The sequence below is a fragment of the Varanus komodoensis genome, unplaced genomic scaffold (assembly GCF_004798865.1).
Source record: "Varanus komodoensis strain SLA01 unplaced genomic scaffold, ASM479886v1 scaffold3, whole genome shotgun sequence".
Lineage (NCBI taxonomy): Eukaryota > Metazoa > Chordata > Lepidosauria > Squamata > Varanidae > Varanus > Varanus komodoensis.
In genome coordinates, this window is record NW_025335761.1 from 46,821,734 (window position 1) to 46,849,048 (window position 27,315).

General features: G+C 38.5%; 1 protein-coding gene across 2 annotated transcripts in view; it reads left to right on the forward strand.

Annotated features, from left to right (window-relative positions):
• PPP4R4 (protein phosphatase 4 regulatory subunit 4) overlaps positions 1-27,315 on the forward strand; it is a 107,546-nt gene that overhangs the window by 39,016 nt on the left and 41,215 nt on the right. For both annotated transcript variants that reach the window (XM_044436764.1, XM_044436763.1), the window contains exons 3-5: positions 6,476-6,578; positions 19,511-19,658; positions 22,800-22,873. In XM_044436764.1, the coding sequence (XP_044292699.1) occupies positions 6,476-6,578; positions 19,511-19,658; positions 22,800-22,873 (325 nt within the window). The remainder of the gene's footprint in view (positions 1-6,475; positions 6,579-19,510; positions 19,659-22,799; positions 22,874-27,315) is intronic.

Here is a 27,315-nt window from a genome sequence, read left to right on the forward strand (position 1 = left end):
TAAAAATCAAATTTATGTAATCTATGTACTGTTGTACAACTGTATTAAAATAATAGCAATGTATAAGACTGTCTGTTCAACAGTCTTATCAAACATGCATAGTTTAACTTTTTGTATGTTAAATATTAACAATATATCACTATAAGGTTGCAATCTTATGGTTTAAGAGAGCGGGACACAGAATTTTTCAGATTCCCCTCTCCAAATGGGTTGTGAAAGGTCTACACTCAGATGGAGAGGTCCAGCCTCCCAAGTTTCCTTCACAAGATTGCCAAAAGATTCACAGCCAGTTGTTCCCCTGGCACTGGAATTCTGAAGTTGGCTAGTGCAGAAAGAGACATGTGGTGATTGGTTGTGGGCATGTTAGGTGAGAATGTAGATCTGTAGGATCCACAGCCCTTCCATTTTCCCAGTGTGCCCCCAGATGAGGGAGGGAGAACTCTCCTACTGGCATAGTTCATTGACATCAATGGGAGGGAACTAGTTTTAGCAAGGAGAAAAAACTGAAAGGACAGAAAACCTGCATTTCCCTCCTTTTTTGTTCTGCCAGTGCAAGCATGACAGAACTTTGGGTAAAACAGTTCTTTTGCCTTCAAATCTCCTAGACCCATGAGTAGGATTCTTCTTCCTGTGATCTTGTGGTTGAGTTATGGTTGTAGTGGTAAAATATAGCACACATCTTATGTGAAGGTTCTTGTTGTCATCTGGTTAAGGACATCTTAGACAATTTCATTAGTTTTAGTTGATCAGCTGATTAGAATTGTAGAATAGTAGAGTTGGAAGGGGCCATGAAGACTATCAGGTCCAACCCCCTGCTGTTGTAGGACATCAATTTACACCATCCCACTTACTGCATTTTAATTAATATTCATATTGGTGAAAACAATAAATCTGAAGGACGAAACATACTTTACATGATGTGGGCACGCATTAAAACAAGACATTTCCCTATTTCCTCCTTCCTTCCTTCCTTCAAAGCATGTATTTCCTGCTCTTCAGTCAAAAAATATTTTAGGAAAAATGATGGTGATGTTTGATTCAGTTGCCCAGATAGAATGAAAGCAATCAGTTGAACATAGGTTTTTTCTGTCCATCTGGGCTGGCCTCTCTTCTCTTCCCTTTCTGAGTTCAAGTACTCTTCTTTCTCTGCCCAGGAGAGCAAGATGTTTCCTTAGATGTCCTTCTCAGGAGGCAGGGGTTACCCCTGGAAGCTAGGTGGCAGCATCTCACCAGATTTCTTCAATTTGTGATTAAGTGGGGATCATGATTATACTTCAGTTTAAACTAAAAAAAATACCTAAAGAAATCATTAAACATTGTAAATGATAGGCAATTGATTTATGTTTATTTTGGAAAAGAGAATATGTTTTAAAATTGTTATTGGCCATAGGTGATAATCTTGTATAGAAACATAGAAATAGAGCGAGTCAGAAGGGGTCTTCCAGGGCATCTAGTCTGACCCTTGGCTCCAGCCGTCTCCGCTCGTGTCATGCCCACCATGTGCATGTATTCTTAGGACTCTTTTCCTTCAACTGGAAGGCCAGAGATAATGTGTATACTTGGAATGCATCAGTAATTTGCATATCTCCCTCATCAATATGCAACTGTCAGTTCTGTGAACATCTTGTACTTATTCTATCATACTCTGAGAATGTTAACCTTTAATTGTGAAAAGCTTTCAGTAACTGCTGGTATTTTTTATGGGTCAGAAGTCTTGAGAGTGCATAACTGTCCTGAATTTGGGACCTTTTTTTATCTTGAGCTTGATTCTTATAAGATTTTTTTAAATTGCATGTTTAAAGAAAGCATTTTATGACCTCTAGACAGTATCTGAAGCACCTAGGATAATTCACATTCCCAGATCTGAGGTCCAAGCTAGCACTCTACTCTGTGATCCATCTGTTCTCCCTTTCACAGCCAGAGTGGAAAGAACCATGCTGGTTTGCTCTCCATGGTCAGGAGCACCTCTGAAATGCTTTTATTAGATGGCCACCTTGAATCCTTATGCCACTGAATTTGCTGCAGAAGCTGCTGTGGTGCAAAACAGTTATTTTGTTCCCCATGTGCTTAATTTTCAAGCAAAATCTTTTTTGCCAGGGTTGAGGGATCAAGGAAGAAACAGCCAAAACATCTAGAGGGCTGCAAGTTGCATACCGCACTGTAATATTTTGTTTTGGGTCCCACTGTTTGTCTTTTACTTGATATCACAATATCCATAGCTTTAATGGCTTTGGAAAATGTACAAAAATGCTAAAATGTTTTCCTCGATGAATGTTAGTGTTGTGAATTGTGCTTGCACAATGACAAAACAGTTGACTGTAAGGATAATGCTTTGAGAGAGCTTTCCTGATTTTTTTGTTAATAAAAAGACAGTTTCCACATGATATTGGCCTTTTGTGACTCTCTCAATGCATAATCGTTTTGCATGTGTACTTTACATGGCTGTATGAAAGCAGTTTGATCATAATATGATAGATCATTTTAATTCTGAACAGTTAAGGAGCAGAGGATCACCAATTGTACTGTTTCAGTAGAAATGAAAGAAATATCTTCAACAGTTGGAAAATTACAACTTGTGTAGGTGTTGAAAACCCTGCTTCACATTTTAGATCAGCAGTAAGTCAGCTACTCAGAGCTTTTTGTTATTATTTTAAGGCAAGACCTCTGTTTTCTTTAGAATTGTAGAAATGTGTCTCATCACAGCATTCTTTTGCCTTAAGATTCAGTTTACACAAATACTTACTTCCTCACTATGTCAAAATGAATGACTCTCCCTCCCACCTCATTTTATTTAATATGAAGGAAAATGCTGATCATATAGGTTTTCAGTACATGATGCTAAGGTATAGACAATACAATACTTTAAAAGTAATAAGTGAAGATGATTATTTAGGTACAGAATTAACACCTTATCATAAAAACAAAATTTGGAGGAAATTCAAGACTTTGCTATACTTTGAATGATGGTTTATTAACATTCCCATCTATTCTCCTTTAAATTTGCAGATTTATTTACAGATATATGAAGAGCTGACACTGCCCTGTACCAAGTTAGATAATTGGTCCATGTCACCTATGTTATCCCTGAGGTTCCAAGTCTTTCCTCAAACTGCAATTAGAGTCCTTTCAAATTGGAGCTTGTAGAGACCCTAGCTCCTCCCCTCCCCTCCCTTCCCTTCCCCTCCTCGAGGCCCTAGTTGGATATCCCATAAGGATTTTTAAGTAGATGATACAATAATCCAAAGATAGTGGCCATAATTTGTAAACTATAGTATGCATGACCTGTGTGCTAATACATTCAGTGTGTTTGCTCCTGCTTTGCTTTTCATGTTCACTTGAGCAAGTAATCATATCACACATGATTTTGCATTACATCTGAATCTGGGAATACAGCTGATTGTGCTCAAATAAGCCAGGATAACAATCCAAGTTTAAATCAAGGTGTTTGTTTATTTAGAAATCCTGGCTTGTTTGAATGTAATAAAACATAGTGCCAGGCTTGTACAAAACAATGAATTATCCAAGTTTTATTTATTTATTTATTTAAAACATTTCTATGCCGCCCCCATCGCAACAAAGCCTCGGGGCGGCTCACAACAGACATAAAAATACAATCAATAATTTAAAAACTGGTACCATCTCGGCTATATATTAAAATCTATAAATACAATAATAATAAATTAACAGTTAAGATAACTTTTAAATAAAAAGGTCTTCGCCTGGCGCCAAAAAGCAAATAATGACAGTGCCAGGCGGACCTCTCTGGGGAGCACATTCCATAGGTGGGGCGCCACCGCAGAAAAGGCCCTCCTCCGGGTACTCACCCTCCTTCATGGAGGGTTCCCAGAGAAGGGCATCCGCTGCCGATTGTAGGGGGCGGGCGGGCATATATGGACGCAGACGTTCCTTTAGATAACCAGGTCCCAAGCCTGATTTACTCACTTACATGAAGAGCAAAACAGGAACATAATTTCATTTGTGTGTAGCAGCATACAGCTATTGCATATTGTTTAATAAGTTTAAAAAATCCTGACTCAAAGTGATATATGAATGTGAGCAATGAATATTACATTTGACTGTTTAGTTTCTTTAATAAATATATTTTTCCAGTTTTGACAGGGTCTCTGAATTAGAGAAATCCAGTATTGCGTAGCCCTGATTAATCCTGAAAAATATAGGACCCTAAGTGGAGTCAGCAATGAGAGTGACATGGCAGATTGACTGCCATATCCAAAGTGCTACTAATGTATGCTAATCAGTTTGTGCTAACCCCTGCCCCACAACAGCAGCAGCCACATCAATAGGAAGAGGGGAAATTAGCAATGTCGTTCCAGGTTAGCATTGCAGAGAGACCTAGATCAAGCCCTTCCTGGGGGAGTGGAAGAACTTTTGGATTCAGCTAGTTTAAAGCAAGACCTGGCATTGAACAATCTGTTTTGGAGAGCTCCCTGCCACTGGTTGTAATACTGCTGGCAGCAATTATCTACCCATAGAACTATCTGTGGGCATAGCAGGGGCCTCCTCTAATTAAGATCCCTGCTAAAATAGAGAAGATCTGTGTAAGTTGCCTTGGGTTCCTTGTAAGAGGGAAAAGGGCAGGATAGAAATGTAGATGATGATGATGATGATGATGATGATGTAATGAATGTACACTTTGTCAGGAGGCTAAGGTTGTTCTCTAAATGCTGTAGCTGAAAATTAGTTTTCCTGTCAAGTTTGACCATTTACTTCTAATAAGGGCATATGTGAGTTTTTGCACAGTTTGTATACATTCATTACTTTAGGGTTATGGAAGATACCTAGATTCTTTTCCTCTAGGAATGCTGAGAGCAAAAGTAAAGCATATGGATTTTTTTAAAAAACTAGAATGTCTTAAATCTACTACTTGGAGCCACATGTAAATGATAGAGCCAGATACTAACTGATCACCATGAAGTGTAATGCTGGATGATCTACATACTCAAATGAAAATCTGTGTTTAACTTCTTACAGATTCTACTATATTTTAAAAGTCTAATTTAGCTCTGAAAATGCTCTTACTATGAGAATTAGAAGTTCTTGCTAATCTACTGCAATTCACCCAGATATCTGTCAATAACTTGTTGGTACTTTCCAATGACGCCTCAGTCCCATACCTCCAGATAACCTTCCCAAATGGTTTCATGTAGATGTGGGATAAAATAGCAATAATCCTCCAGTACCATCTTCTGGTCTTCTCTGTCCAAGGAGAAATGAAAATGCTGTAGCACAGTACTTCCACCTTCTATCTGAGATGACCTATCCAGAAAGATACCATGGCCAAAGATACTGAAAGCCTCAGAGAAATCAGAATTATCAGTAGCAAAGGACATTCCACAGGGCAAACAAAGTGGTTTCCATTCCACAACCAGGCCTGTAATGAGATTGAAAAAGGTTTAGCTAATCAGTTTCATTCAATAGTGTTTTGAGTATGGCAACCACCCATTCAAGCATCTTGCCCAGGGAGAAGGTATTGGCAAAATATCCCTCATTTCTCAAAATATTCTGAGTCCAGGTTAGATTTTTTCTACAGTGGTTATGTAACTGCCTCTTATAAAGTGGCTGGAAACACTCCCTTTGTCAAGGAGGAGTTGACAACTTCCCAGGTCTAGCCAGACATCCCCTTCCAATTAGAATAACCCATGAAAGGCAAGGATCAAGCACACAAGCAGTCAATCAGACTTAGCCTTGTCGGAATCCTCAAGCCTCAACAACCAATACTCATCTGATAAGCTAGTGTTTTGGATACCTCTGCAGATGGAACTACATTAACTGTGATTCCATCTGTGGTGTCCAGCTGAGGATGTATGTGTGTGACTTTATTTTAGTGTTTCACAATCTTGTCATAGCATGCTAGTGAAGGTTTCACCATCTGACTCAGATTGTAGAAGGCCATGAACTATTCAGAACCTGTGTTCAATTGAACACCTTCATCTTCATTATAGTCATCTTTCATCTTGCTTCATTGATCTCAACACAGGTCTATATCAGGGGATAACCTGAGCTTAGCTCATAGAGAGAGACTGGTTGGGCACAGCCATGTCAACTGCCTTAGTAATTTTTGTATTTCACAGAGAAACCAAGACTTTGACAGGAATTGTAGCCATACCAACAGGAAAATCACCTAGAGCCCTTTGGAATCTATCAGAAAATCATTACCCTGAGAGACTGGAACATTTTAATAGGACCCTTACTCTTGTTGAAGGGAAACTTCAACAGGAAGTGACTCAAGCATGATGAAGGGATAGTTTTTTTCTTCTGCTTTCAGGTCATCATTCACCTGCACAGTGAAGAAAATCAAGCATGTGTCCTCATATATGTGTTGGGCCAGCAACATGTTTGGCAAGCCCATTATTGTCAATAACTACATATATTTGAACAATAGTTTTTCAGTTTTGCTAAAACTGAATTTACAGCAGAATGTATTAAAATACATTTTTATTTGTTGTTTCATAAGTTCTGGCCAGGATATCCAAGGAACAAGTGTGGTTGCAAGTCTTCCAGTCCTGATGCGACAAAATCCTTCAGAGACACTGAGAAGAGTCCTGCCAAAAGTTCGTGTAAGTGCAGCATGCCGTATTTCAAAAGCTTTGCTTCACCTTTATTTAAAGTACTGATTGCATCTCATATCATATTTATGCTATTGACAAAATCCCTATTAATTCTTAATAGCTGTGACTCAAACTTTTAATAAGGAATGCAACAAAACAGATTTTGTTATTCAGGTTAACCTGTCTCTTTCTGTGTCTATATTTTCTGTATTTGAAAGCCCTATATAATTAATGGGTGTTTTTTGGATTTATGTGAACTAACGATATGTGGGGAAATAAAATTGTTAGCTATTCTGATGAGATTCATTTGTTTGCTCATGATCCATGAATATCATTATTATTGATTTCTGGTTGTTGTCTCCAGTCAATCATTCTACCATTCATTTACATGTGTATATTTATTTAAGCTTGCTTGTCCTAGTAAGGGCTAAAGGTCACTAACCACTTTTTTTAACAAGAGAAAGAGACAGGTACAGATCGTCTATGGTTTGCAATCTAATATTTGCCTGTGTAAGGAATGAGTTAGTTAACTGAAGACTTTAAAGGTCTTTGATAGATTTTTTTTTGAAAATTCTCATTATTCTCATTATTATATTGCACTTATATCCTGCCTTTTATTCTTATGAGGAACCCAAGGTTGCTTGCATAATTTTATTTTATCCTCACAAAACATTGTGTATGTGTGTGTGAGGAGGGCAAGGTTAAGAGTGAGTCACTGGCCCAGTGAGCTTTCTGGTCAAAAATGGACTACAAACAAGATCTCCCAGTTACCTAGCCCAACACTCTTAACGATCATGCCAGATTCTGCTGACTCCAGAGCTCTTGAATCACCACAAAGGCACTTCTTCCCGCCTACACCCAGTCTGCACCAACAATCTAACCCTTTATGTGGTTCAGAACCAAACTTATGCACAATTCCACTGCAACCCCAAGAAGGCAGGGATATGTGTTCTCACAGTCACTGCAGTGGTCTCCTCCCACCTCCACCCTTGTGGGTAAGAGGTTGAGAGGTCTTGAGGGACCCTATATTTTCCTATCTCGTTCCCTTACAACCTGCATCCAGGTTGAGGTTCTGTGTGCTCCAGTCAGCCTTCTCTTTCTCCATCTAGGCAGTTTCAGAAAATATCTTTCTTACTCAAAGCTTTATATTGTTTCTGCAAGCAGGTGGGGACTGGCTTAAAAGTACAGATGAAGTGTATTGAAGAAGTACAAAAGAAATAAGCATAGTTAAAATCCTAGCCATTACAGAAGTGTAATCTGTTGTTAAGATGTCAATTCAAAACAGAATACCTCTCCCCCTTCCCAAACTCAAATGACCAACATCCCACCTTTAAGGTGGATCTTCTTACTTCAGAGTCAATCTCTTAAAGAATCTGACACTTTTCAAATGCTCTGTGCCCTGAGCCTGTGATTAGTGGTGCCTGTTTTGCCCTTCTTTTCAATAGCAAGCCTGCTTTGCCTTCCCACAATGTTTGAAACTGACAGACTTCCTACTGCTGCCCAGCTTATCTCTGAGTCCACTGGCTTTGGAGTCTCAGCTCTGGATTTCAACTCCTCCTCATTTGCCTCCAAATCTGTTTCCACATTTCTTGAAGGCTGTTTTGCAGGAGCGGTGGGCACAATCCCTACAACCTGATGGCAACTCCATACTTTGTCATTCTCTTTCAGAATCTACTTCATCCCAGATACTCATTAATAAAAACTATGATTATGCTACGCTCAGTGTATTATTTTGTTGTTAGGGATTGCTTTGCCTGCTGTTGTATGATATAGCTTCAGTTGGCCACAGGACATTTTGGGTTTTTGAGGAGGGTTCTCAGAGAGCTTGATGGGTTTAGCAGTGGTAGTCCCTCTGCTTTCTGCTCTTACACATGCCTCAGAATCTCAGAATACACTAGAATGATAGGGTGTGTAATGCTGTCAGTTGGGATGATGGGGAGGTATAAGAACTTAAAAGGAATTGTGCTGGATCAGAACAAAGACTATCTGATCACGTATTCTGTTCCCACAATGGCTGATCAGATACTGGTGTGAAACCATTAGCAAGATATGAGTGTAATAGCTCATGTTTCTTGGCAATTGGTTTTCAGAACCACACTGCTTCTGATAATGGCAATAATAAATAGACATCTTGACTAGTTGCCCTTCAGAACTGTATTCTCCAAGTATCTGTCTAAAATAAGAGCCAGTATGGTGGCCAGTGGTTAGACTGTTGGACTGGGACTTGAGAGACCCAAGTTCTGCTCGCCTTTGGCTATGAAATTCATTGGGTAAGATTGGGCATGTCACTGACTCTTGGCCTGACTTAATTCACAGAGTTGTGAGGATAATAGAGAAGGAAAGACTCTGCAGGCTGCCCTGGGTTCTGAACAAGAGCAAAAAAGACAGGAAATATCTAATAATAGTACCACCCTTTTAAAGCCATTCAATTTGGTAGCCATCATTGCATCAAAGAAGTGGTGAATTCCATTGTTCAACCAATGCATTGTGTGAAGAAGTAACTTTTTTCTGTTCTGACTCTTCCACCATTCAGTTCTGTTGAAAGAGCCTGGATCCCAGAAAAAGAAAAATGTCTCCCTATTCACCTTTTCCATGCCATACGTAATTTTATACCCCTCTGTCATGTCTGCCCATAGTCACCCTTTTCCTAAAATGAAAAAAAAAGACACTAAAAATTTCTTTACTCCAGTTTTTAATCATTTTGCTTGTCCTTTTCCTCAGCTTTTTCTGATCTAAAATATCCCTGTTTGAGATGTGCTGGCCAAAGCTGTACACAGTATTCCAACTGTAATATTTGTATAAAAGCCATATAATATTGGCAAGATTTTTAAAATTTCTTTCTTAATTATTTCCTATATGAAAGTTGTCTTTTTAATAGCAGCTGCTCACTAAACTGAGGTTATTTTATGCAAGTTTTTGGTTGCTATTCCTGATGACTATGGAAGAGTTTAATCAGTTGTTATTTATTCCTAAGTAAGTGGTCATCTAGTGAGAAAACAGTAGGTGTTCAAATCATAACTTACCTCTTTTTAATTGGCTGAATATGTGTAGCATTTGCAATACTGCTGATTGAAGTTCTGGAATGAACTGGAACATTTGCTTGTTGGTTTTTCTTTTAAGTTGTGAAGAAAGTGGCAATTTTCTAATTTAGCTAAGGTTTCTTTACAGCTGGTATTTCCTATGTATTCTGATTTTCCTCTTTCTTCCTGCTTATCCCTGAATTACTTGTTAGACTTCAAAGGTCATGCATAATAATAGCTATGGAGCCTTTGGGAGAAGGTTGAACTAAGTGTGAAAGAGCAATAATTGTAATGCTTATTGTAGTTAATAATTTGTGTTCATATTTTGCACATTGTGATGGCTCTGTTTTTCTTATGGAGTGGAATCATTGCAGTTTACATTGGTTTATTTTTCTCTCTAAAATGGCGGTATGAGTAGAAAGCTTTAGCTTATTAAAAATGACAGCTCACATGTTTATACTTTTGTGCCATGGGTATTTGCCAACTGACTTGTTAAAGAGGGAAGAAGATTGTGAAAACAGTTTGACTGTGAAAGTTTGATAGTTATGCAAATGAGAATGTTATTGACACATAAGGGTCATGTGGAGTCATGCAAAATGCATATCCTAGTCCAGGTTTCTGTTCAAACAGTAGGCAACCAGTTGCCTGTGGGCATTCTACAAACAGGTCATATGGGCAATTGTGCCTTCTTCTCATATCCCCCAGAAACTGTTGCATAAAAGTGTACTCCTTTTAATACTTTGAGGTAGTGTATAGCATCACAATTACCCACTGATAACTTTGTCCTCTATACATTGGTCTAATTCTTTTTAAAGCCATGCATTTCGATGGCCATCATTGCATCCTGTAAAAACCAATTCTTTACTTTAACTGTGCACAGTGTAAAGAAATATTTCCTTTTATCTGTCCAGAATCTTTTACTGGGTTCCTTTATTATGAGACAGAGAAAATAATGTCTCCCTATCCATTTTTTCCACATCACACATAATTTTGTACACCTCTTATCATGTCTCCCTGTGTTTACCTATTTCAGAGGTAGCCTATTGAAAGCTGGAGCAGAATGTTGGTTAGAGTGTTGGACTGGAGACTGGATGCTTCCCCCATTCAGTGTAGGATGCCTGTTCTCACTATGCCATTTCTATCACTGTACCCCTCATCCTTGCATGGGTTGCGGGGAGGGCAGCCAGTGGAGTGCTTGTGGAAGGGCTGGATTGGACCAATGAGGTATGGTGGTTAGAGTATTAGACAGGGGAGATTTGGGTCCTAGTCCCTACTCAGCCTTGAAACTCACTGAGTAACTTTAATTCTCAACCTACCTCATGGAGTTTTTGTGAGGGTAACATGGAGCTATGTAAGTCACCTTGGGTTCCGCACAAGATGAAAAAATGTGGGTTATAAATGCAGTGTGCTGCTGCTGCTCCGTGGTGGTGGTGGTGATATTTAGTTGCTGTTGGAAATTTATTGAACAGAATTCAGACTATGGGGCCCATCTCCCTCACCATAGATAAAAGATGAGTGAGGGGACCCTTCTGTGTTTATTGCTCTAGCCAAATGCATGTTTGGTGCATTTTTATTTTCTGTACATAGTGAGGTGAATGGGGGAGGATCCATAGCTCCACATTTTCTCCTAAGTAGAATATTGAGTCACAATGAACTCTAATCAGGTGATCTTGCTACTTCTCTGAGTTGCTGATCACAGTAAGTGTGGCATTACTGTCATTAGTAATATTCCACCAAGTTTGAGAAAGGTGATTGCTTAGTTTACTTGGCTGGTACATTTTTCAGAATCGTTTCTCCTCACTTATTAATTTCTATGTAATAGAATGAATGGAATAATCTATCCTGAATGCTTATCGTGTTTAGCAAGCAATTTAATCAAATGAGAAAAAAATGGAATTCACATTTCATAGCTTAAATTATAACAATTTAGGGTTCGTCAGACCTTCTGCTCCTCAGTTGATGCAAATGGAAGGTCTTGGAGCATCAATGCAACATTTTACATGCACCCCACAGTAAAAAGTATTTTTAATTTGAGCACAAGTGGGCATGAGTCTTCAATAATCCTGCACTAGTTATTTCCTATCAAGTTAGCTGCTGTGGAATAATTAGGCAGTGGCTCATTCCTAGGTGTTCCTAGGGAGCAGCTCTTGTAGGGCTTGAGTGGGGATTCCTGGGCTCACATCTTGCCCTTTAGCTAGAGTCACTTTGGTAAAAGGCCTCCACTTTATGCCTCTCTTTATTTATGACTCTTTGCATTTCTACAGGTATGTCAAGTTATGTCTGAGCTGCAGGAAGGAGACAGTTAATCCATTCATTCCATTATCTTTTCCCAGCCCTTTGACTAGATTTTCAGGGCATGAGGGCCTGTCTGCCATTGCTAGAACAGCAACAATGGCTGCGTCCTGGAACTGACAATATGATACTCTCTCCAAGGTTGGCACCTATGACAAATATATTATCTGTCTAATGGGCAAGCCAGCCCTGTTCATTCTGAGTTCCTTGATATTGCCAGCCAACCAGCTGGTATGTGGGAGAAGATTGGAAGGACAAGTTTTTGGTGTGCACTGAAACAAGGACATGTAGAGTATTGCTTCCGGAAATTTGAGATTTATACAGCTGTCTACGAACAGTTAAATGTAAACACTCATGATAAGACGGTTTCAGGCAGAGCAGTGGCTCATGGGTTTGCTCCAGATTCTTTATTCTCATAATTTTCTTATCCAGAGGATGTGGCTCTGATGAGTACAGGTGTTAAGAACTGGCTTAGAATCATGTGAGTTTATTCCTGTTGCATAAACAGTAACTACCTTTAGAATCAGGTCTATTGCTTTTTGTTTTGACAAAGGCCAGGTTAATGCCTTTGCTCAATCTGCAGAGTCCAGTTAGTGTAATTATAAACACTTGATTGTGAAATGTATTAATCATTGAATAGTAGAGTCGGAAAGGGCCATGAAGGCCATCAGGTCCAACCCCCTGCTGTTGCAGGACACAAGTTTACACCATTCAACTCAGATGACTTTTCAGTTCCTTTTTGAATGTCTCTAGTGTGGGAGAGCCCACCACCTCTCTAGGCAGCTGGTTCCTCTGCCATATTGCTCTGACAGTGAGAAAGCTTTTCCTGATATCTAGCCTGAATTTGGGTTGTCGCAGCTTGAATTGATTATTTGGTGTCCTGTACTCTGGTATCAGCAAGAAGAGATCTTGACCTTCCTCTTTGTGACAGCCTTTGAGGTACTTATATAGGGATATCATGTCACCATTAGTTTTCTTTTCTCAAGTCTGAACATGCCCAGTTTTCTCATAGGGCCTCTCATAGGGCAGTGTTTCCAAAACTTGGATCATTTTTGTTGCACTCCTTTGGACTCTTCCTAATTTTTCTGCACTTTTCTTAAATCTTGATGCCCAGAACTGGACACAGTATTCCATTAGGGGTCTGACTAGTGAGGAATATAGAGGAATTACTACTTCTCGTAATTTGGAAGTAATACATCCAAATGAATCCCAATATAGCATTTCCCGATTTGGTAGCTGCATCACTTTGTTGGCTCATGCAGTCTGTTGTCCGCAATTACTTCCAGATCTTTCCCTTTTTCAGTTCTGTTGAGTCACATATCCCCCATCTTGGTTTTTTCCCTAGGTGGGGCATTTGGTACTTCATTTATTTATTGTACTGCACATTCACATCATGCTTAAACATCACACTTCAGTAAAAAAAAACACAGGCATAAAAACATGACATACAAAATATAAGGTCCAAAACATTATAAATATACATCTAAGTTATAGATATAATCTTTTGCTTTGTTTGTCACAACCAGGAAACTCTCCTTTATAAACTCTGTTTTGGCACTCTGTCACTATATATGCCAAATGATAGTTTGTCATTTGGACCCACAATCACAATTTGGTGATGGTATTTTGCCCCATTTATAAAGGTCATCTGCGCATCTGCCATGTAATGGACACCAACACTTATGTTTTTCTTATTTTTTGCACTCTATAAATTAAGCCAGGTGCTTTCAATGGGGCTACTATATTTCTCTTATCTCTGTGCTGATATATGCATCTCTCACATTGCACCTCCCTTTTTGTCCTATGTATTTTTCTTGAACAGGACGTATCCATCAATAGTAGAGTTCTAGTCATGTGCGTCATCCCACCAAGTTCCAGTTATTCTTATAAGATTGTAATTGCCTTTGTGTACTATGAGCGCATGTTCGGGTTGTTTGTTACCCATACTCGGGACATTGGTGTAGAGAGAGACTTCAGAATTCATTCTTGTTGTGCCCTGGTTTTCTTCCTACATTTTTTGGGAGACTGGTGTTGGGGCCTGCTTAAAGCTTTTCACTGTTGAGATATGTAAGTCTTTGTCCAGTGATGGTATGCCATGCTGCACAACTCCCTCCTCTACATGTTTTAGTTTAAAGCCCTCCTGATGAACTTTTTCATATAGAGGCCAAACACATGCTTTCCATTCTTTGTGAGGTACAGCCCATCATTTGCCAATAGTCCATCTTCCAAGAACCTTAGCTTGTGGTCCCAGAATCTAAATCTCTTTTTACAGCACCACCATCATAGCCAGTCATTCACCTGAAGTATTTTTCTTTCCCTAACAGTTCCTCTTACATGTACTAGTAAGACTGGGGAAAAAACTATCTAGGCCCAGTGTTTTTGATTTTCCTTCCTAGAGCTTTAAAGTCTGATGCTATTTTGTCAAAGCTTCTCCTGGCAGTGTCATTAGTTCCCACGTGGAAGAGAAAGGAGTATTTGTCAGTGGGTTGTATGAGTTGCATGAGCTTGTTAGTTATATCTTTAATCTTGGCACCAGGGAGACAGCATACTTGATGATTTCTTTGGGTTGTTGCAACATATATATTTTTCCATCTTGCACACCAGGGAGTCTTCCAGAACTAGCACTCTTCTCCTTTTGTTGTTGCAAACTTTGGTATCTTTTTCCTTTCTTGATTGGCCTTTGGTCTCTTTTTCACAGTGTGTCATGTAGTTCTTTTACAGTGGGTTCCTCACACGGCTCTTGCACAAGTAACTTAAAGTGCTTTGAGAGTTCTGCTGCTTCCACTGGAGCAGAGTGTCTTCTAGGTCATTTGCATCTAATGTCACCCTGTTCCAGGGAGTTTCCTCATTTTGCCTTCCCTCAGGGTTCTGTTCTTCTGACTCAGCTTGCTGATGCTCTTGGACTACACCTAGCTGTTGCAGCTCCTCCGCTCTGCCTAGGAATTCGTTGTTTTCTTTTATTATCTGGAGGGTGGCACTCGCTGCTCCAGTGCTCTCACTTTTTCATTCTGACAGGGTTACCAGCTTGCAACTATTGCATGTGTAGGACATGTTGCTTTCAAGTAAGAAAACAAAAAATGCACAGTTGTTGCAGGCCACCACCACCACTGTGGAGTCTCCTTGGTCCATTGTTTGTGCAAACTTAGTGATTACGTTTTGGGGGATGCTGTTGTGATAAGTAGAACTTTCTCTTGTCTTCACTAAAGGTTTACTAGTATTACTATTAAATGGGAGTGTGTTACAAGGAGAAAAACAAGTGTGTGTGTATGTGGAGGGGATTAAGTTGAAATAAAGAAGAAAAAAGAAGTGGAATGTTAGGAACTTCCCCTCTGACCTCCTCTGCTGCACTCTTGTTTGCTCACTCTGGTGGCTTGCTTCCGGGGAGCTTGGCTGCTTGTATTTCAGAGGCCCTAGACCAGCTGGGGCAGCTTGCTCTGCTCTGCTAGGAGTCAGGAACCAGAATGAATTCCCCCCTGCCCGCCCCCCCCCCCAACAACTACTGCTAGCTGATCAGGCCACTCCCTTTTAGTTAATCAGCAATCAGCTAATCTGGAACTTCTCTTCAATTGTCACTTAGAAAAAAAAAGAACTTTGGCTGGGCTAGTGCAGGCCTGTCTCTGCTTTGCCTCTGTCTCCTTTTCCACTACAACTCATCTGCCAAACTCCTGTTTGCTCTCCTTGATCATTGGCTCCCTGGGAGCTTGGCTGCTTGTATCCCAGAGGCCCAGCTAGGGCAGCTTTCTCTGATCTGCTCTATTAGGAGTCAGGAACCAGAAGTTTGCAAAGTTCACAGAAGGATACTATTTCCTTCTTTAAAAATCCATGTTTTCCAGAAGAAGAGGGACTTCTTTGTAAACATGTATCATTGATTTAATTGACAGAAAGTCAATTGCATTGGTTGTAAAACTTAAGGTTACCAAATATGGCATATTGAGGTGAAGCCGTGAACCATGTGTTCTCCTGTTCCTTATAAAAGGATTATAAGAAAATGCAAATAAAAACAAATTGAGTTTTTAATTAATGGACATCAATGGAACTTAATAGGAACTTAATCTGAAATAAGTATTCACACATACATATATGCTTTCACATTTTAGGACAAAGAGTATAAAGCCCAGTTATGTTGCAAGGACTTAGACTAAGCTCCAAAACTATCTTGGACTCTTTTTGGGTCAACAGAAGGTCAGTGTAAAAGCAGATGAGTTAAGTTTAAATGGCATAGCTTGAAATAGCTATTTTAGGGGCCCCAGTCTTCACCATCTCCCAGATCTGCTGTTTGTTCAGGAAGAAGCACACCCATTCACTCCAGTTGGGGCTTTCACCCTCATGTGGCATGGGGAATTAATCTAGACTGGGATCATAATGAGGGTCAAAGAGTTAAAATTCCCTAACTCCTGTGCCAGTGGCCTCATCAGAGTCACACCCCCAGCACTGACTATTTCTGGAAGAAAATGTATTATGCTCAAGCTGATACTGTAGATCCCAGCAAAATGTGTTTTGGTTGATTAGTCTCAGTTATAAGGTGGCCAGTGAGCTTTTTTTGTGGGAGGGTGATAGTGCAGAACTTGTAAGTTGCTCATGGATCCCATCTGTCATAGATCCCTGTGAGATCTTTCCTTTTAGCAATTTTGAGAATTTAACAGGAGGTGTGGCAACCCACTGATCAGCAATGCCTTCTTTCCTCCTTATTCCCCTGTCCCATCTCTGGCCTTCTCAATTTGTTTTCCCATTATAAGAGTTTCTACTCTTGTTCTGTGGCAGAATTGCAGGATTTTTCATGAAATTCAAGAGCAAAATCATATGTCTCCTTTAACAATGGTCGAAGAAAGGAGGAATTGTAAAATAATTAATGTAGTATACAGTTCATCCAGTAAGATGCTAAAGATAGCTTTAAATTGTATCAAGACATGTGGGCACTGTAGTGAACTTACCCAAACTTTCTTCCTTAAAGGTGAAAAATTACATACATGTAATTCTGGGTTGACATTTCCCTATTAAGCTGTCATTGTAGTTCCTCTTGAATGGAGGAAATGATCATACTGCTATTCACACAACAGCTGCCAGCAACATCATTATGCCAAGATGTTTTTCTTGAATGTCAGATGTTTTAATTTTGTGCAGTAAAATTCCACCTAGGTGTAGTTCTTTCTAAATATCAGAGTTATCATGAAAAATAGAAGTGTTGCTCTCTGTTGATTCTTTGATACTTTTATGTAGGTTTGAAAGAGCTTGGCAGTTGTAGTATAATTTTCTTCTTGAAAATATTCCAGAAATAAATGCCTGCTTAAAATTTTATTTACTTATTTTTTACTGTATAAGCATGTTACCATTTAATAAATAGGCTGAATGCATCTCCCTCGCGCTCGCTCGCTCGCTCTCTCTCTCTCTCTCTCTCTCTCTCTCTCTCTCTCTCTGTGTGTGTGTGTGTGTGTAAAAAGATATTGCCTCTTACCGCCTCTCCTCTCAAACGAAATATTAGTCTCTCTATAGTAGTAACATAGAGAAGAAAGTTAAATATTGTTCTGTGTTGTTGGAATTGTTTAGTGGGTTTGGATTATATTTAGATTATCAGCTTACAAGCACAACACATATACTGAGATGAGTTCAGCTTGATTTGTGGCAACAGATTCATGCTGTGTAAGGGGACATAACACAAATGTCAAAGTCTTAGTACACTGGGAAAGTGCAGAAAGCCATAATTAATTATAGTGGTAGAGAAATCCAGCAGGGGCAGGGCAGACGGAATTCCTAGCAAATGAACCAGTTTTCCATACTCTACAAATCTTGCATGGAAGCTGGGGGCCAAGGCAGGGTTTAAAAGGTTTCCTGTCCATTGGTCCTAATGGGAAGGCAAATAGTTTCTGGAGGATCCAAAACCTCTGAATCATAGCTGAACAGCCTCTCTGAAAGAGATAAGGGCAGTCAGTGAGCAGACTTACGAGGGTAATCTCCTCTGCCTATATATTTCCGTCTGTCCGTAGAGAAAGAAATGGGCTCTTGTCACCATAAAGGGTACCAATGGGCACCATTGGTAAGCTTAAATGTATCCTTGATTTTGCCCCTGATTAACCCCATATCTGTAGTGTAGGACTGATGCTCCTCCAAATTGCCTCTCCCCTGTGTTCCAGATTGCAGCTCATTTAATTTGTCTCATAGGATTTAGTAGAAGTTATTGGGAACGGTGTCAGCTCACCATCTATGTGACTTTGTCCTGGTATTCATTCATAACTGTGATGGAATCTTAGAACTTACTATGTGATACTATTTTAGCTTTTAATCATTTTAATGGGTGAGTTCTCCCTGGCTTGATGCAGAGCTGACCTGATATTCGTTAGAGTATTCTGAAAAGAAATTGCCTGTTTCCATGCGTTCTCTTCTGAGTTGGTGTTGGGCTTTATATGCTGGTAGTGTTGCATGCATGCAATTATAATTTTGCCCAAAGTGAACTGTAGTACCTAGCACCAGCCATGGCACTTAGAAATTCAGGTAACCCCTTCCCACTGCCTCAGCATGCCAAAGCAGACACACCTGGAATCAAGAAAGGTTTAGATCTGAATGAAAGCAACAAGACCAAAAAATATTTGCAAGAAACAGCTGAGGAAGATAACCATCAAATCAAATTATTTGGTTGCATGGCTCAAAGCCATTAAGAGTAAGGGGTTAACATTAAAGAATTTATTCACATATATGTAATAAAGAACGTCTTCTGCCTGACTGCTGACACTGAATACACAGAATCTTCTTTTTATGTTCCAAGCCATTTTCAGAGAAAATGTATTCTGATTCATAATACATTAATGGATAAATTTAACCAGGTAATAACAAAGTTTGGCAACATTTCTGTGTCTTAAGACTGTGATAAAGGGAGAATGGTGGGATTTGAATAATTATATGGTGTGATAGAAATGAAACAAATCAGCCTGAATCCAGGCAATAAAGCCAAAACTACCAATTTTTTATTTCAAATATTTATATACCTGTTTTATAAAATGTGTTATTGTGGTTGACATACTTAAACTGAAACGATAAAAGGCAGTTCATAAAAACTAAACAGATCAAGGGATAAAGCAGTGAGCTTCAATTTTCATAGGCCAGCTGAAAAGTTCAACTTCAGAAATGGGGCTGCAACAGAGAGGACCCTATATCTGGTGCAAGCCAACTGAGCCCTAGATGATTTTTAGTGTCTGACACAAAAAAAAAGTAGGGCCAGTCTCAAATCCCTGCTTTCCTAGCTGGTTTGGATTGGCTTTTTACCAAGACAGCCAGCTTGAATTTCATTTACAACGGAGAAATCTAGCACACATCACCAAATCAGATACAAGCTGAGCTTCATTCTTCATATACACAGCCCAGTCCAAAATGGCAATATCCATTGGTTTGAACCTGATAACATAATTGTGGAAATACACAGCACTTATGAAGGTAGAAGTTGGAACTTGTGCTGTTCTAGTCAGTTCTAGTCTGGTAATTTGTATTTGGCAAAAAATGAGGTTTTTATGACAAACCTTTAAAAAAAGTCTTTCACATATTTCTTTGGCCTGACTCTGCCTTTATTTTCTGTAATGGTTTCAGTTGCATTTTTGTATCTGCCTTGTTCTTTAATTATTTTTTTCTGTCCTAATTATACAGGAGGTTCTGCCTGTTGCAGGGGTGGAAATGCAGTTAACAGCTGCTGTTTCACTTTTGACTATTCTGCAAGAGGAGTCAGTATCCATCCATACCTACTCCCACTCCTTCCTACACATCATTCTACAGAATCTGGAGCACAGAGATGCAGGTCAGAGGCATGTCATGCTGCTGACTTTTAGCTTGTTGGGTTTTTTTTAGCTTTTTCTTTGCTCAACAGCACACTATTTAAAGCAGCACATGTTACACACACACTAAAATGGTAACAGTGTGGGATTGCCAATAATGGATAATGCAATATACAGTTGATTAGCTGTAATTTCCATTTGTGTTGATTTAAAAAGCTTAGAAGGCTTTATGCACATCAATTTCTCATTGTCTGTGTTTAAATAGATATTTAAATGATAATGGACTAGATCAGCAGGTTTATCAGTCCATCATCAGAAAAACTGACCATGTCAAACCTATAGCAGGGTCAAATTTACTCCAGGAAATCTATGCAGAGAAAATGTCTGGTGGAATTTATTCAGAGTTATACCATTTGCAGTAAAAAAATTGATACCTCTGTTCCAGTAAAACAAAATAATTATAGATAAGTCATTGCTGGTGGGAGGCCCAACAGTACCCCACAATCTGAAGTATAATGGTATTTGAGGTCTAATTGAGTCATCAGTTTTTAAGTTTTTCTTAATATTTAAGAAATTCAGTGTTAAAAGAAGGTGCTATTAATCAGGGCTCTTGAGTCAGCACATAAAACCATTGACTCCAACTCTGACTTCGACTCCTCAATTTATGGTGCTTCTGACTCCAACTACTTTAATGTATATATCAATATAAATTATAAATTTATATATACATTATATACATTTATTTATATATTTATACATAGTGTTGCTGTTGTTGTTAGTTGTGAAGTTGTGTCCGACCCATTCCTCCAGGCCTTCCTGTCCTCTACCATCCCCCGGAGTCCACTTAAGCTCACACCAACTGCTTCAGTGACTCCATCTAGCCACCTCATCTCTGCCATCCTCTCCTTCTTTTGCCATCTATAGTTCCCAGCATTAGGCTCTAAATAGTATAGAAATATACTAATTATTTATTTCCTATATTGATTGAAAGCACTTACCCTACATGGCATTTCACACAACCCACAAGGCTTTTTCACAATCACCATCTTTTATAATACATCGACATGTGCAATATTTCCCATCTGTTGTTATTGCAAATTGTTCAAAAACGGCTGACTTTGTTGACTTTTTTTGCCTTTGTGATTTTTTTCATGGGATGTTCCTTTCATTAATATAGGAAATTAAAATGCATCCTAAAATATAACCTGAAAAAATAGGTTACTCAAATTCTTATCTGTGAAATAGGCAATTTTGACATATTATTTAAATTTACTAGGAGTCAGAGTCAGTACCTTTTACCAACTCTAACCCTAGTAACCCAAGAATTGCCTCTGACTTTGACTCCGACTCTGACTCCATAGCCCTGCTATTAATGGCTGATCCCATTTCTTGTGATAGTAAGGAAAGTCTATTGTGAAAATAAGCAAAAATTGTTTTTTCACCTTCTACATTCTTTCTTTACCTGATGCAAAATGACCAGAAAAGACTCTGAGCTCTGCATCTATAGACATGATGAATAACTAGTGAACAGCATTTGGCAGGGTTCTTTGATCCTGGCAGCTTATGTGGATGGTTCTTATTGTTCAATATGAGTACAAGTAATCCCCCAAAACCATATCAATAAGAACATGAGGGTTTTTTCTAAATTAAGGTCTAACCTCTCCTTCTGAAAGACCACATGGAAATAAACACCTCATCATGGTCGGCAAATATCTGGAACATGGAATTATGGAAGCCTGGAAGGTTAAAGCTTCATCATGTGGTGGTGGTGGTTTCAGTGTGCAATAGACATGACTTGTTAAAAGAAGGTTAAAGCTTGCTTGCTTGCTTGCTTGCTTTTAAATATTTGTATACCACCTTTTGTTATTAAATCACCCAGTGCTGTACAAATACATTTAAACCACAATTAAAATAAAATGCAAAGCTAAAAACAACAAAGAAAATCCACCATGCTACTTATTAAAATCAGCAAATGCCTCGGTATAAATACAGAATTTCAACAGGTGACAAAACTTGCTCAAGGACCGTGCCTGTCACACTCTAGAGATGATTCTGAACAAAGGACATTGCAATAGAAAAGGCTGTCTTCCTTGCTACAAGTGACAGGACAACCAAGTTGTTTGTTTACAATATATACTTGATATTTATATCCTACCTTTTCCTTTAAAGCAACTTAAGCCAGTTTACATTTCTGTATTTATTATATTTATATCCCACTCTCTCCCAGTGTGGAACTCAAGGCTACATGTGATTCCAAGGTGGTCTCTCCTCTAAACACAGGCCAGCCCCAGACCTGGTTAACTTCAACATGGTGGATGCCTTATGTGCCTTGAGCCCATACACTGGACCACAAATGATTCTCCTCTTCCTCTCAATCTTATCATCACAACAACAACCTTGTGAGATAGGTTGGGTGAGTGTCTGTGACTGGCTAAAGTCATCCAGTGAACTCCATGGCTGAGTGAGGACTAGAACCCAAATCTCTGACTCCCAGTCCTGCACTCATAACCACTGTCCCACACTGGTTCTCGGTGATGTTCCATTGCATCACCGAGGCATTTTGTCATACACCTTGATTATGTTAGCACAGTCTGGAAGAAAAATCATATTTTGGATCAAGTAATAGCCCTGTAAAGACAAGGAGGTATTCTGTTTAAAAATAGTTAGATAAAGGAAAGACAAGAATAAAAATTAAGTATTTATAGCAGTGCCTCATTTTTGGATGGTCTGTTTAGTGTTTCCAGAATGGGTAGAACTCATTCTCATACAAAGCAGTTGATATGATCAGAACCTTTCCACAGTAGGAGTTCTACAGTGCAATCCTATGTGCTGAAGATTTCATTATATTCATGGGGATAAGTGTGGATAGCTATGCATCCTTACAATATAATCCAGTGCATGTTTAATCAGAAGGAAGTCCTACTGAGTTAAATGGGACTTACTTCTAGTTCAGTAGGTATAAGATTGTACCATTATAATTTAACAGGTGGCCTCTTGAATTGTAGAAAGTATTTCTCCCAGACAAAAATCATATCTGGTGTGATGGTTTTAATGTTATGACTGCCATTTAACAATATGGTCATTTAAAATCATAACCTGCAGGAGTTACCTAAATGATCTTCATGATATGATGGCAAAAGCATGTATCCATTTGTATTTCACAGGTGTCAGTAATGCTTGGCTAGAAACTCTTCTTGCTGCCATAGAAGCTCTGCCAAAAGAAACCATTAGACATGAGGTAATACTGTTTCTCCTTGAATATTACAGACAATATGGGTGCAAATGAGGGGATCGATTATGCCTCATAGGGTTTTTAAAAAATATTTTTGTTGTTATGTGTCTTCATGTTATCTCTGACTTATGGGGACCCTAAGCAAGAATGCCCTACAAAATGTCCTGTCTTTGACAGCTCCTGTAAACTCTTACAAACTCAGCTTCCTTATAAAGTTGATCCATCTCATAGTTGGCCTTTCTATTCTTCTGCCCTTCACCTTCCCAAGCATTCATGTCTTCCTTAGTGAGTCTTGTCTTTTTTCAATGTGCCCAAAGTACGACAACTTCAGTTTCATCATTTTTGCTAAGAGGGCAAGTCCTGGCTTGATTCACTCTGAGAACTACTTGCTTGTCTTTCTGTTGATCTAAGCTAAGGTATTTGCAAAGCTCCTCTCCAGCACCATGTTTCAGACACATGCATTTTCAGACCAGTTTGCACATCCATACATATTATATTTATTTATTATTAATAAATAAATTTATTATAAATATATTTATAATATATATTATATTTGTACACTATTACTTATATTTATTTTAAATTATATTAATGTCCCCCCCATTTAAAAAAAATACTGAAAGTAGACTCCCAGAGCCTGTAGTCTAGATTAGAAATTTGTGAGGTAGCCCTCCCCCCCAGCCATAAATGGAAATAAAAACTTGTGAAAGTCTATCTGTGTAAGGTAAATATTGTTTTTGTTATTTTAGTTATATTACCATTGTATTATCAAATTTGTTTTATGCTTACAAAGGCATTTAGTTTTACTGCTCCTGCTCTTGTAATTTCATTATGTATTGTCTTTTTATTTGGTCTCCATAAGTTGGAGATGACTTGATGACATGGAACAGCAACAAACTTTATAAACATTACTCATCTTTTCACTTCGTCTCGTTCTTCTCCTACTGGTGGTTGGGCATAACCAGGGCCAAATAGTTTTTAGATATGGCCATGGTAAACAATGATAATTTATTTTCCCCAACCCACTAATTAATAATAATTATAATATTATTCCTTCTCAGCTGACTTTTAATGGCATCAGGCAAAACATATAACTGATAAAAATAGGCAGCAATTGCATTTTTCAGCCTTCATTCTTGAACCATATAAGCAACAGCTTTCTAATATATATTTTGAAAGAAAGCTGAATTCCTATTCCTGTGGCGCTGTGATTGTTACACAGGCTCTAAATCACATTTGAAAAAAGTGGGGAGTGCTATGAAGCATGTCTAGTAAATTAATACATAAAGGCTTATTTCAGATATAATGGGAGAATACAGTTTCCTGCTTCATGAATGACTCTGTATGAAACTTCTTTTTCCATCCTTGCAAGGATTATGAACTTTTGCTTCTAGCTTTAAACTAGTAATAGTGAATCTGATTATGATTGTTCATTCTGCTCCAGCCGATTTCCCTCCCCTTTTCCCCTCTGTACTTGTACTTGCAATGTTGGCTTGTATCTTGATACTGTTAGCTACTTATAGAGACCTGTTGGGATATTGAGCAGCATATAAATTTGATAAACAAACTGTAGTCATCTGAAACCACAGTTTGATCATGGCTTGCTCTTACTAACTGGAACATGGGGGGGGGGGGTTGGGCTGAATTTTATCTGGCCTGCATTGTCAGCCTGTTGTAGCAGTCTTGGACAGATGCTCTCCAGCAAATGGGCTGCACATGAAAAACCATGACTGGGCTGGGTCCTGTCTGATGTGGCAGAAAAAATGATTAAATAGAATTGCCATTTTCAGAAGTATATTATTATTATTATTATTACATTTTTATACTGCCCATAGCCAAAGCTCTCTAGGCAGTTGACAGCAATAATCATAGACTCATACACTCAAGTCACCCATCCCACGCCTAACCCTGCTTAGCTTCCAAGGTTAGGCAGGATCAGGCACTTCAAGCTACCATGGACAAGTTGTGCCCCCACAGCTATAAAAATATCTTAGAGGCACCAGAGGTGAGCCCTAATCCATGTGAAAAGAAAGCTTAATTTTGGCCTAATATGGAATGCGCTCCCCAGAGAGGTCCACCTGGCACTGTCATTATATGTTTTTCAGTGCCAGGTTAAGACCTTTTTATTTAATCAATATTTTAATAATTTTATCATCATATTTTAATTGCAGCCAGAGTGAGTTGTTAATTAATTTATGTTATGTTATATATTTGTATTTTATTTGTGTAAGTCGTCCTGAGGCTTTTGCAAAGGACGGCATTCAAATATCCTAGCTGATAGATAGATAGATAGATAGATAGATAGATAATAGTTGTTGAAAAGCAAGCATAGACAATTGTGGTCCATTTAGTTGAACAGCTGGAGCTCAAGAGCCTGTGTATTACACTTTGCTAGGTACTAGATATCTCAGTGGTGGAGACTGGTGTCTCCAGTGTCAGTGGGACATGCTAGGCTACAACCCAAACTTTTAGAAGGCTTTCCATGGTGATAGAATTCAGCACCATGGAAAGCTTCTTTTAAGTCCTGACCAACACTGGTGGCTCCAGCTGCTACTGCATCCCACCCACTTTTGATTCCCAACAACACAGCAAAAGCAAGTTAATTCCTCTCTTAGTGGGCTGCTGCACAGGTTGTTGGGAAGCAATGCTTGTTCTTGTTTTTATGTCAAACATTATGCAGGTATTCTTTAAAATTCTGCAGAGATGACATGCTTTGAGTATCCATCATGTTCAGTATAATGGTTGCTATAATAACCATTATATAATGGTTACTATTCTCAATTTTATTCATTTTGTTTTAGTAATGAAATAGTACAGTAGGCCTTGCATAAAAAAGATGCATATTTAATTGTAAATTCATATTGCTGTGGCAGGCACCTTATGACAGGAAAATTGTAAACTCACCAAGGAACACTTGAATCATATCATTTGTGGTATAACAAACACATTAATCACTGGAATCCATAATGTTTTTCTCTTTTAAAAATTGTGCATAAAGGGTAAAATACCTTAAAATATTGCTTTCTGGAGAGTCAAAGCATTTCTGTCTAGTTTCTTATAATAAAATTCCAATTAGGAAAAAGTAATTGATTTATTGTATTTCTTCTCTAGAAACACTGTAAAACAAGATAATATTAACTTTCATAACTTGCTTTGTGTAAAATATAATTGGTGAGATGTTTTTAGCTTCATGCCAGTATAGCATGTAGGCTTTTTCAAAATCTAATTAATTAGAGGGAGGAAAGCACTCCAGAATTTCATTTGCTCTAAATGTCAAGTCTTTCTTTGTAGGTTTGTTCCTGATTTCACACTTCATTTGCAGGAGTTTCTCCACAAGCCACTCTTGAAAGAAAGATAAGAATTGGGAATGACTTATGGTACATCCATGCTAGTATAATATCAAGTGATCCCTTACAGGAAATATCACTCTCTTTTAACAGTGGGTTTTCTTATGCAGTTGCTTGTATCTTGTTAAAAAGATGCAAACTTTAATTGTTCTGGACAGTCTTATACTGTTCTGCTTTCAAGTTGTTCTTCTCCCTACTTGTTTATTATCAGAGCCATTAAAATCTTTTAAAAATATTTTATTTATACTATTGGGTAGATGTGTTTATACAGTACCTTTTTAAATATTCTTTACCATGCATTATTTTGACACCTCTATCATTTGACCCTTTACTCACTGTCTTTCTACAGTTGTACCTATTCCTCATAGGGGAGCTGCTTCAGCCCCTTGATCATTTTCATTACTTAATTGGAAAAAGTACTGAGAAAAGCAATGTCCTTTTCAGTTAAAGTGACCAGAACTGAACAAAAGATTCTAAGTGTGGTCATACCAAAGATTTGTATAAGGGGAGTAAGATCTTGGCAGTCTTATTTTCTATCCTTTCCTAATTACCCCTAGCATTCCTTTCTTCACTGCAGTTGATCGATGGGCTGACATTTTCATTGAGCTGTCCACTGCTACCCCAACATCTCTTTCTTGCTCAGTCACTGTTAGCTCAGATCCCATGAAGTTGGGATTTTATTTTGTTGAACATGAAATATACTTGTGCATTGTGCCAAGTTTAGTAATGAGCATGTGAAGGAAAAGGTGATGCAAAGACGGCTGGTCTGGATGGATCTGTGTACCCCTGTCTCCTTGAAAGCTTGGCCTTTTGGCCCCCTGGGACTAACATCAATTATTTTCATCGACTTGCAGGAGTGTTTTCATGAATGGACATTGTAGTGGTGAAAATGGTTCTTAGTTTATGTATGCTTTTTACTTCAGAGAACCTATCTTCCTAGATGTTCTGAAATAAACTACAGCACATTTGTTCCAATTTGCAGACATTCAAGATTAATGGGTGTCAGAACTTCTGGTGATAGGTACAGGGTTAAAGGTGCTTAATAGTATAACAGTTTGAGTTTCAGTGATCTTAACTGTTCTTATTGCACTGTGAAAAAAA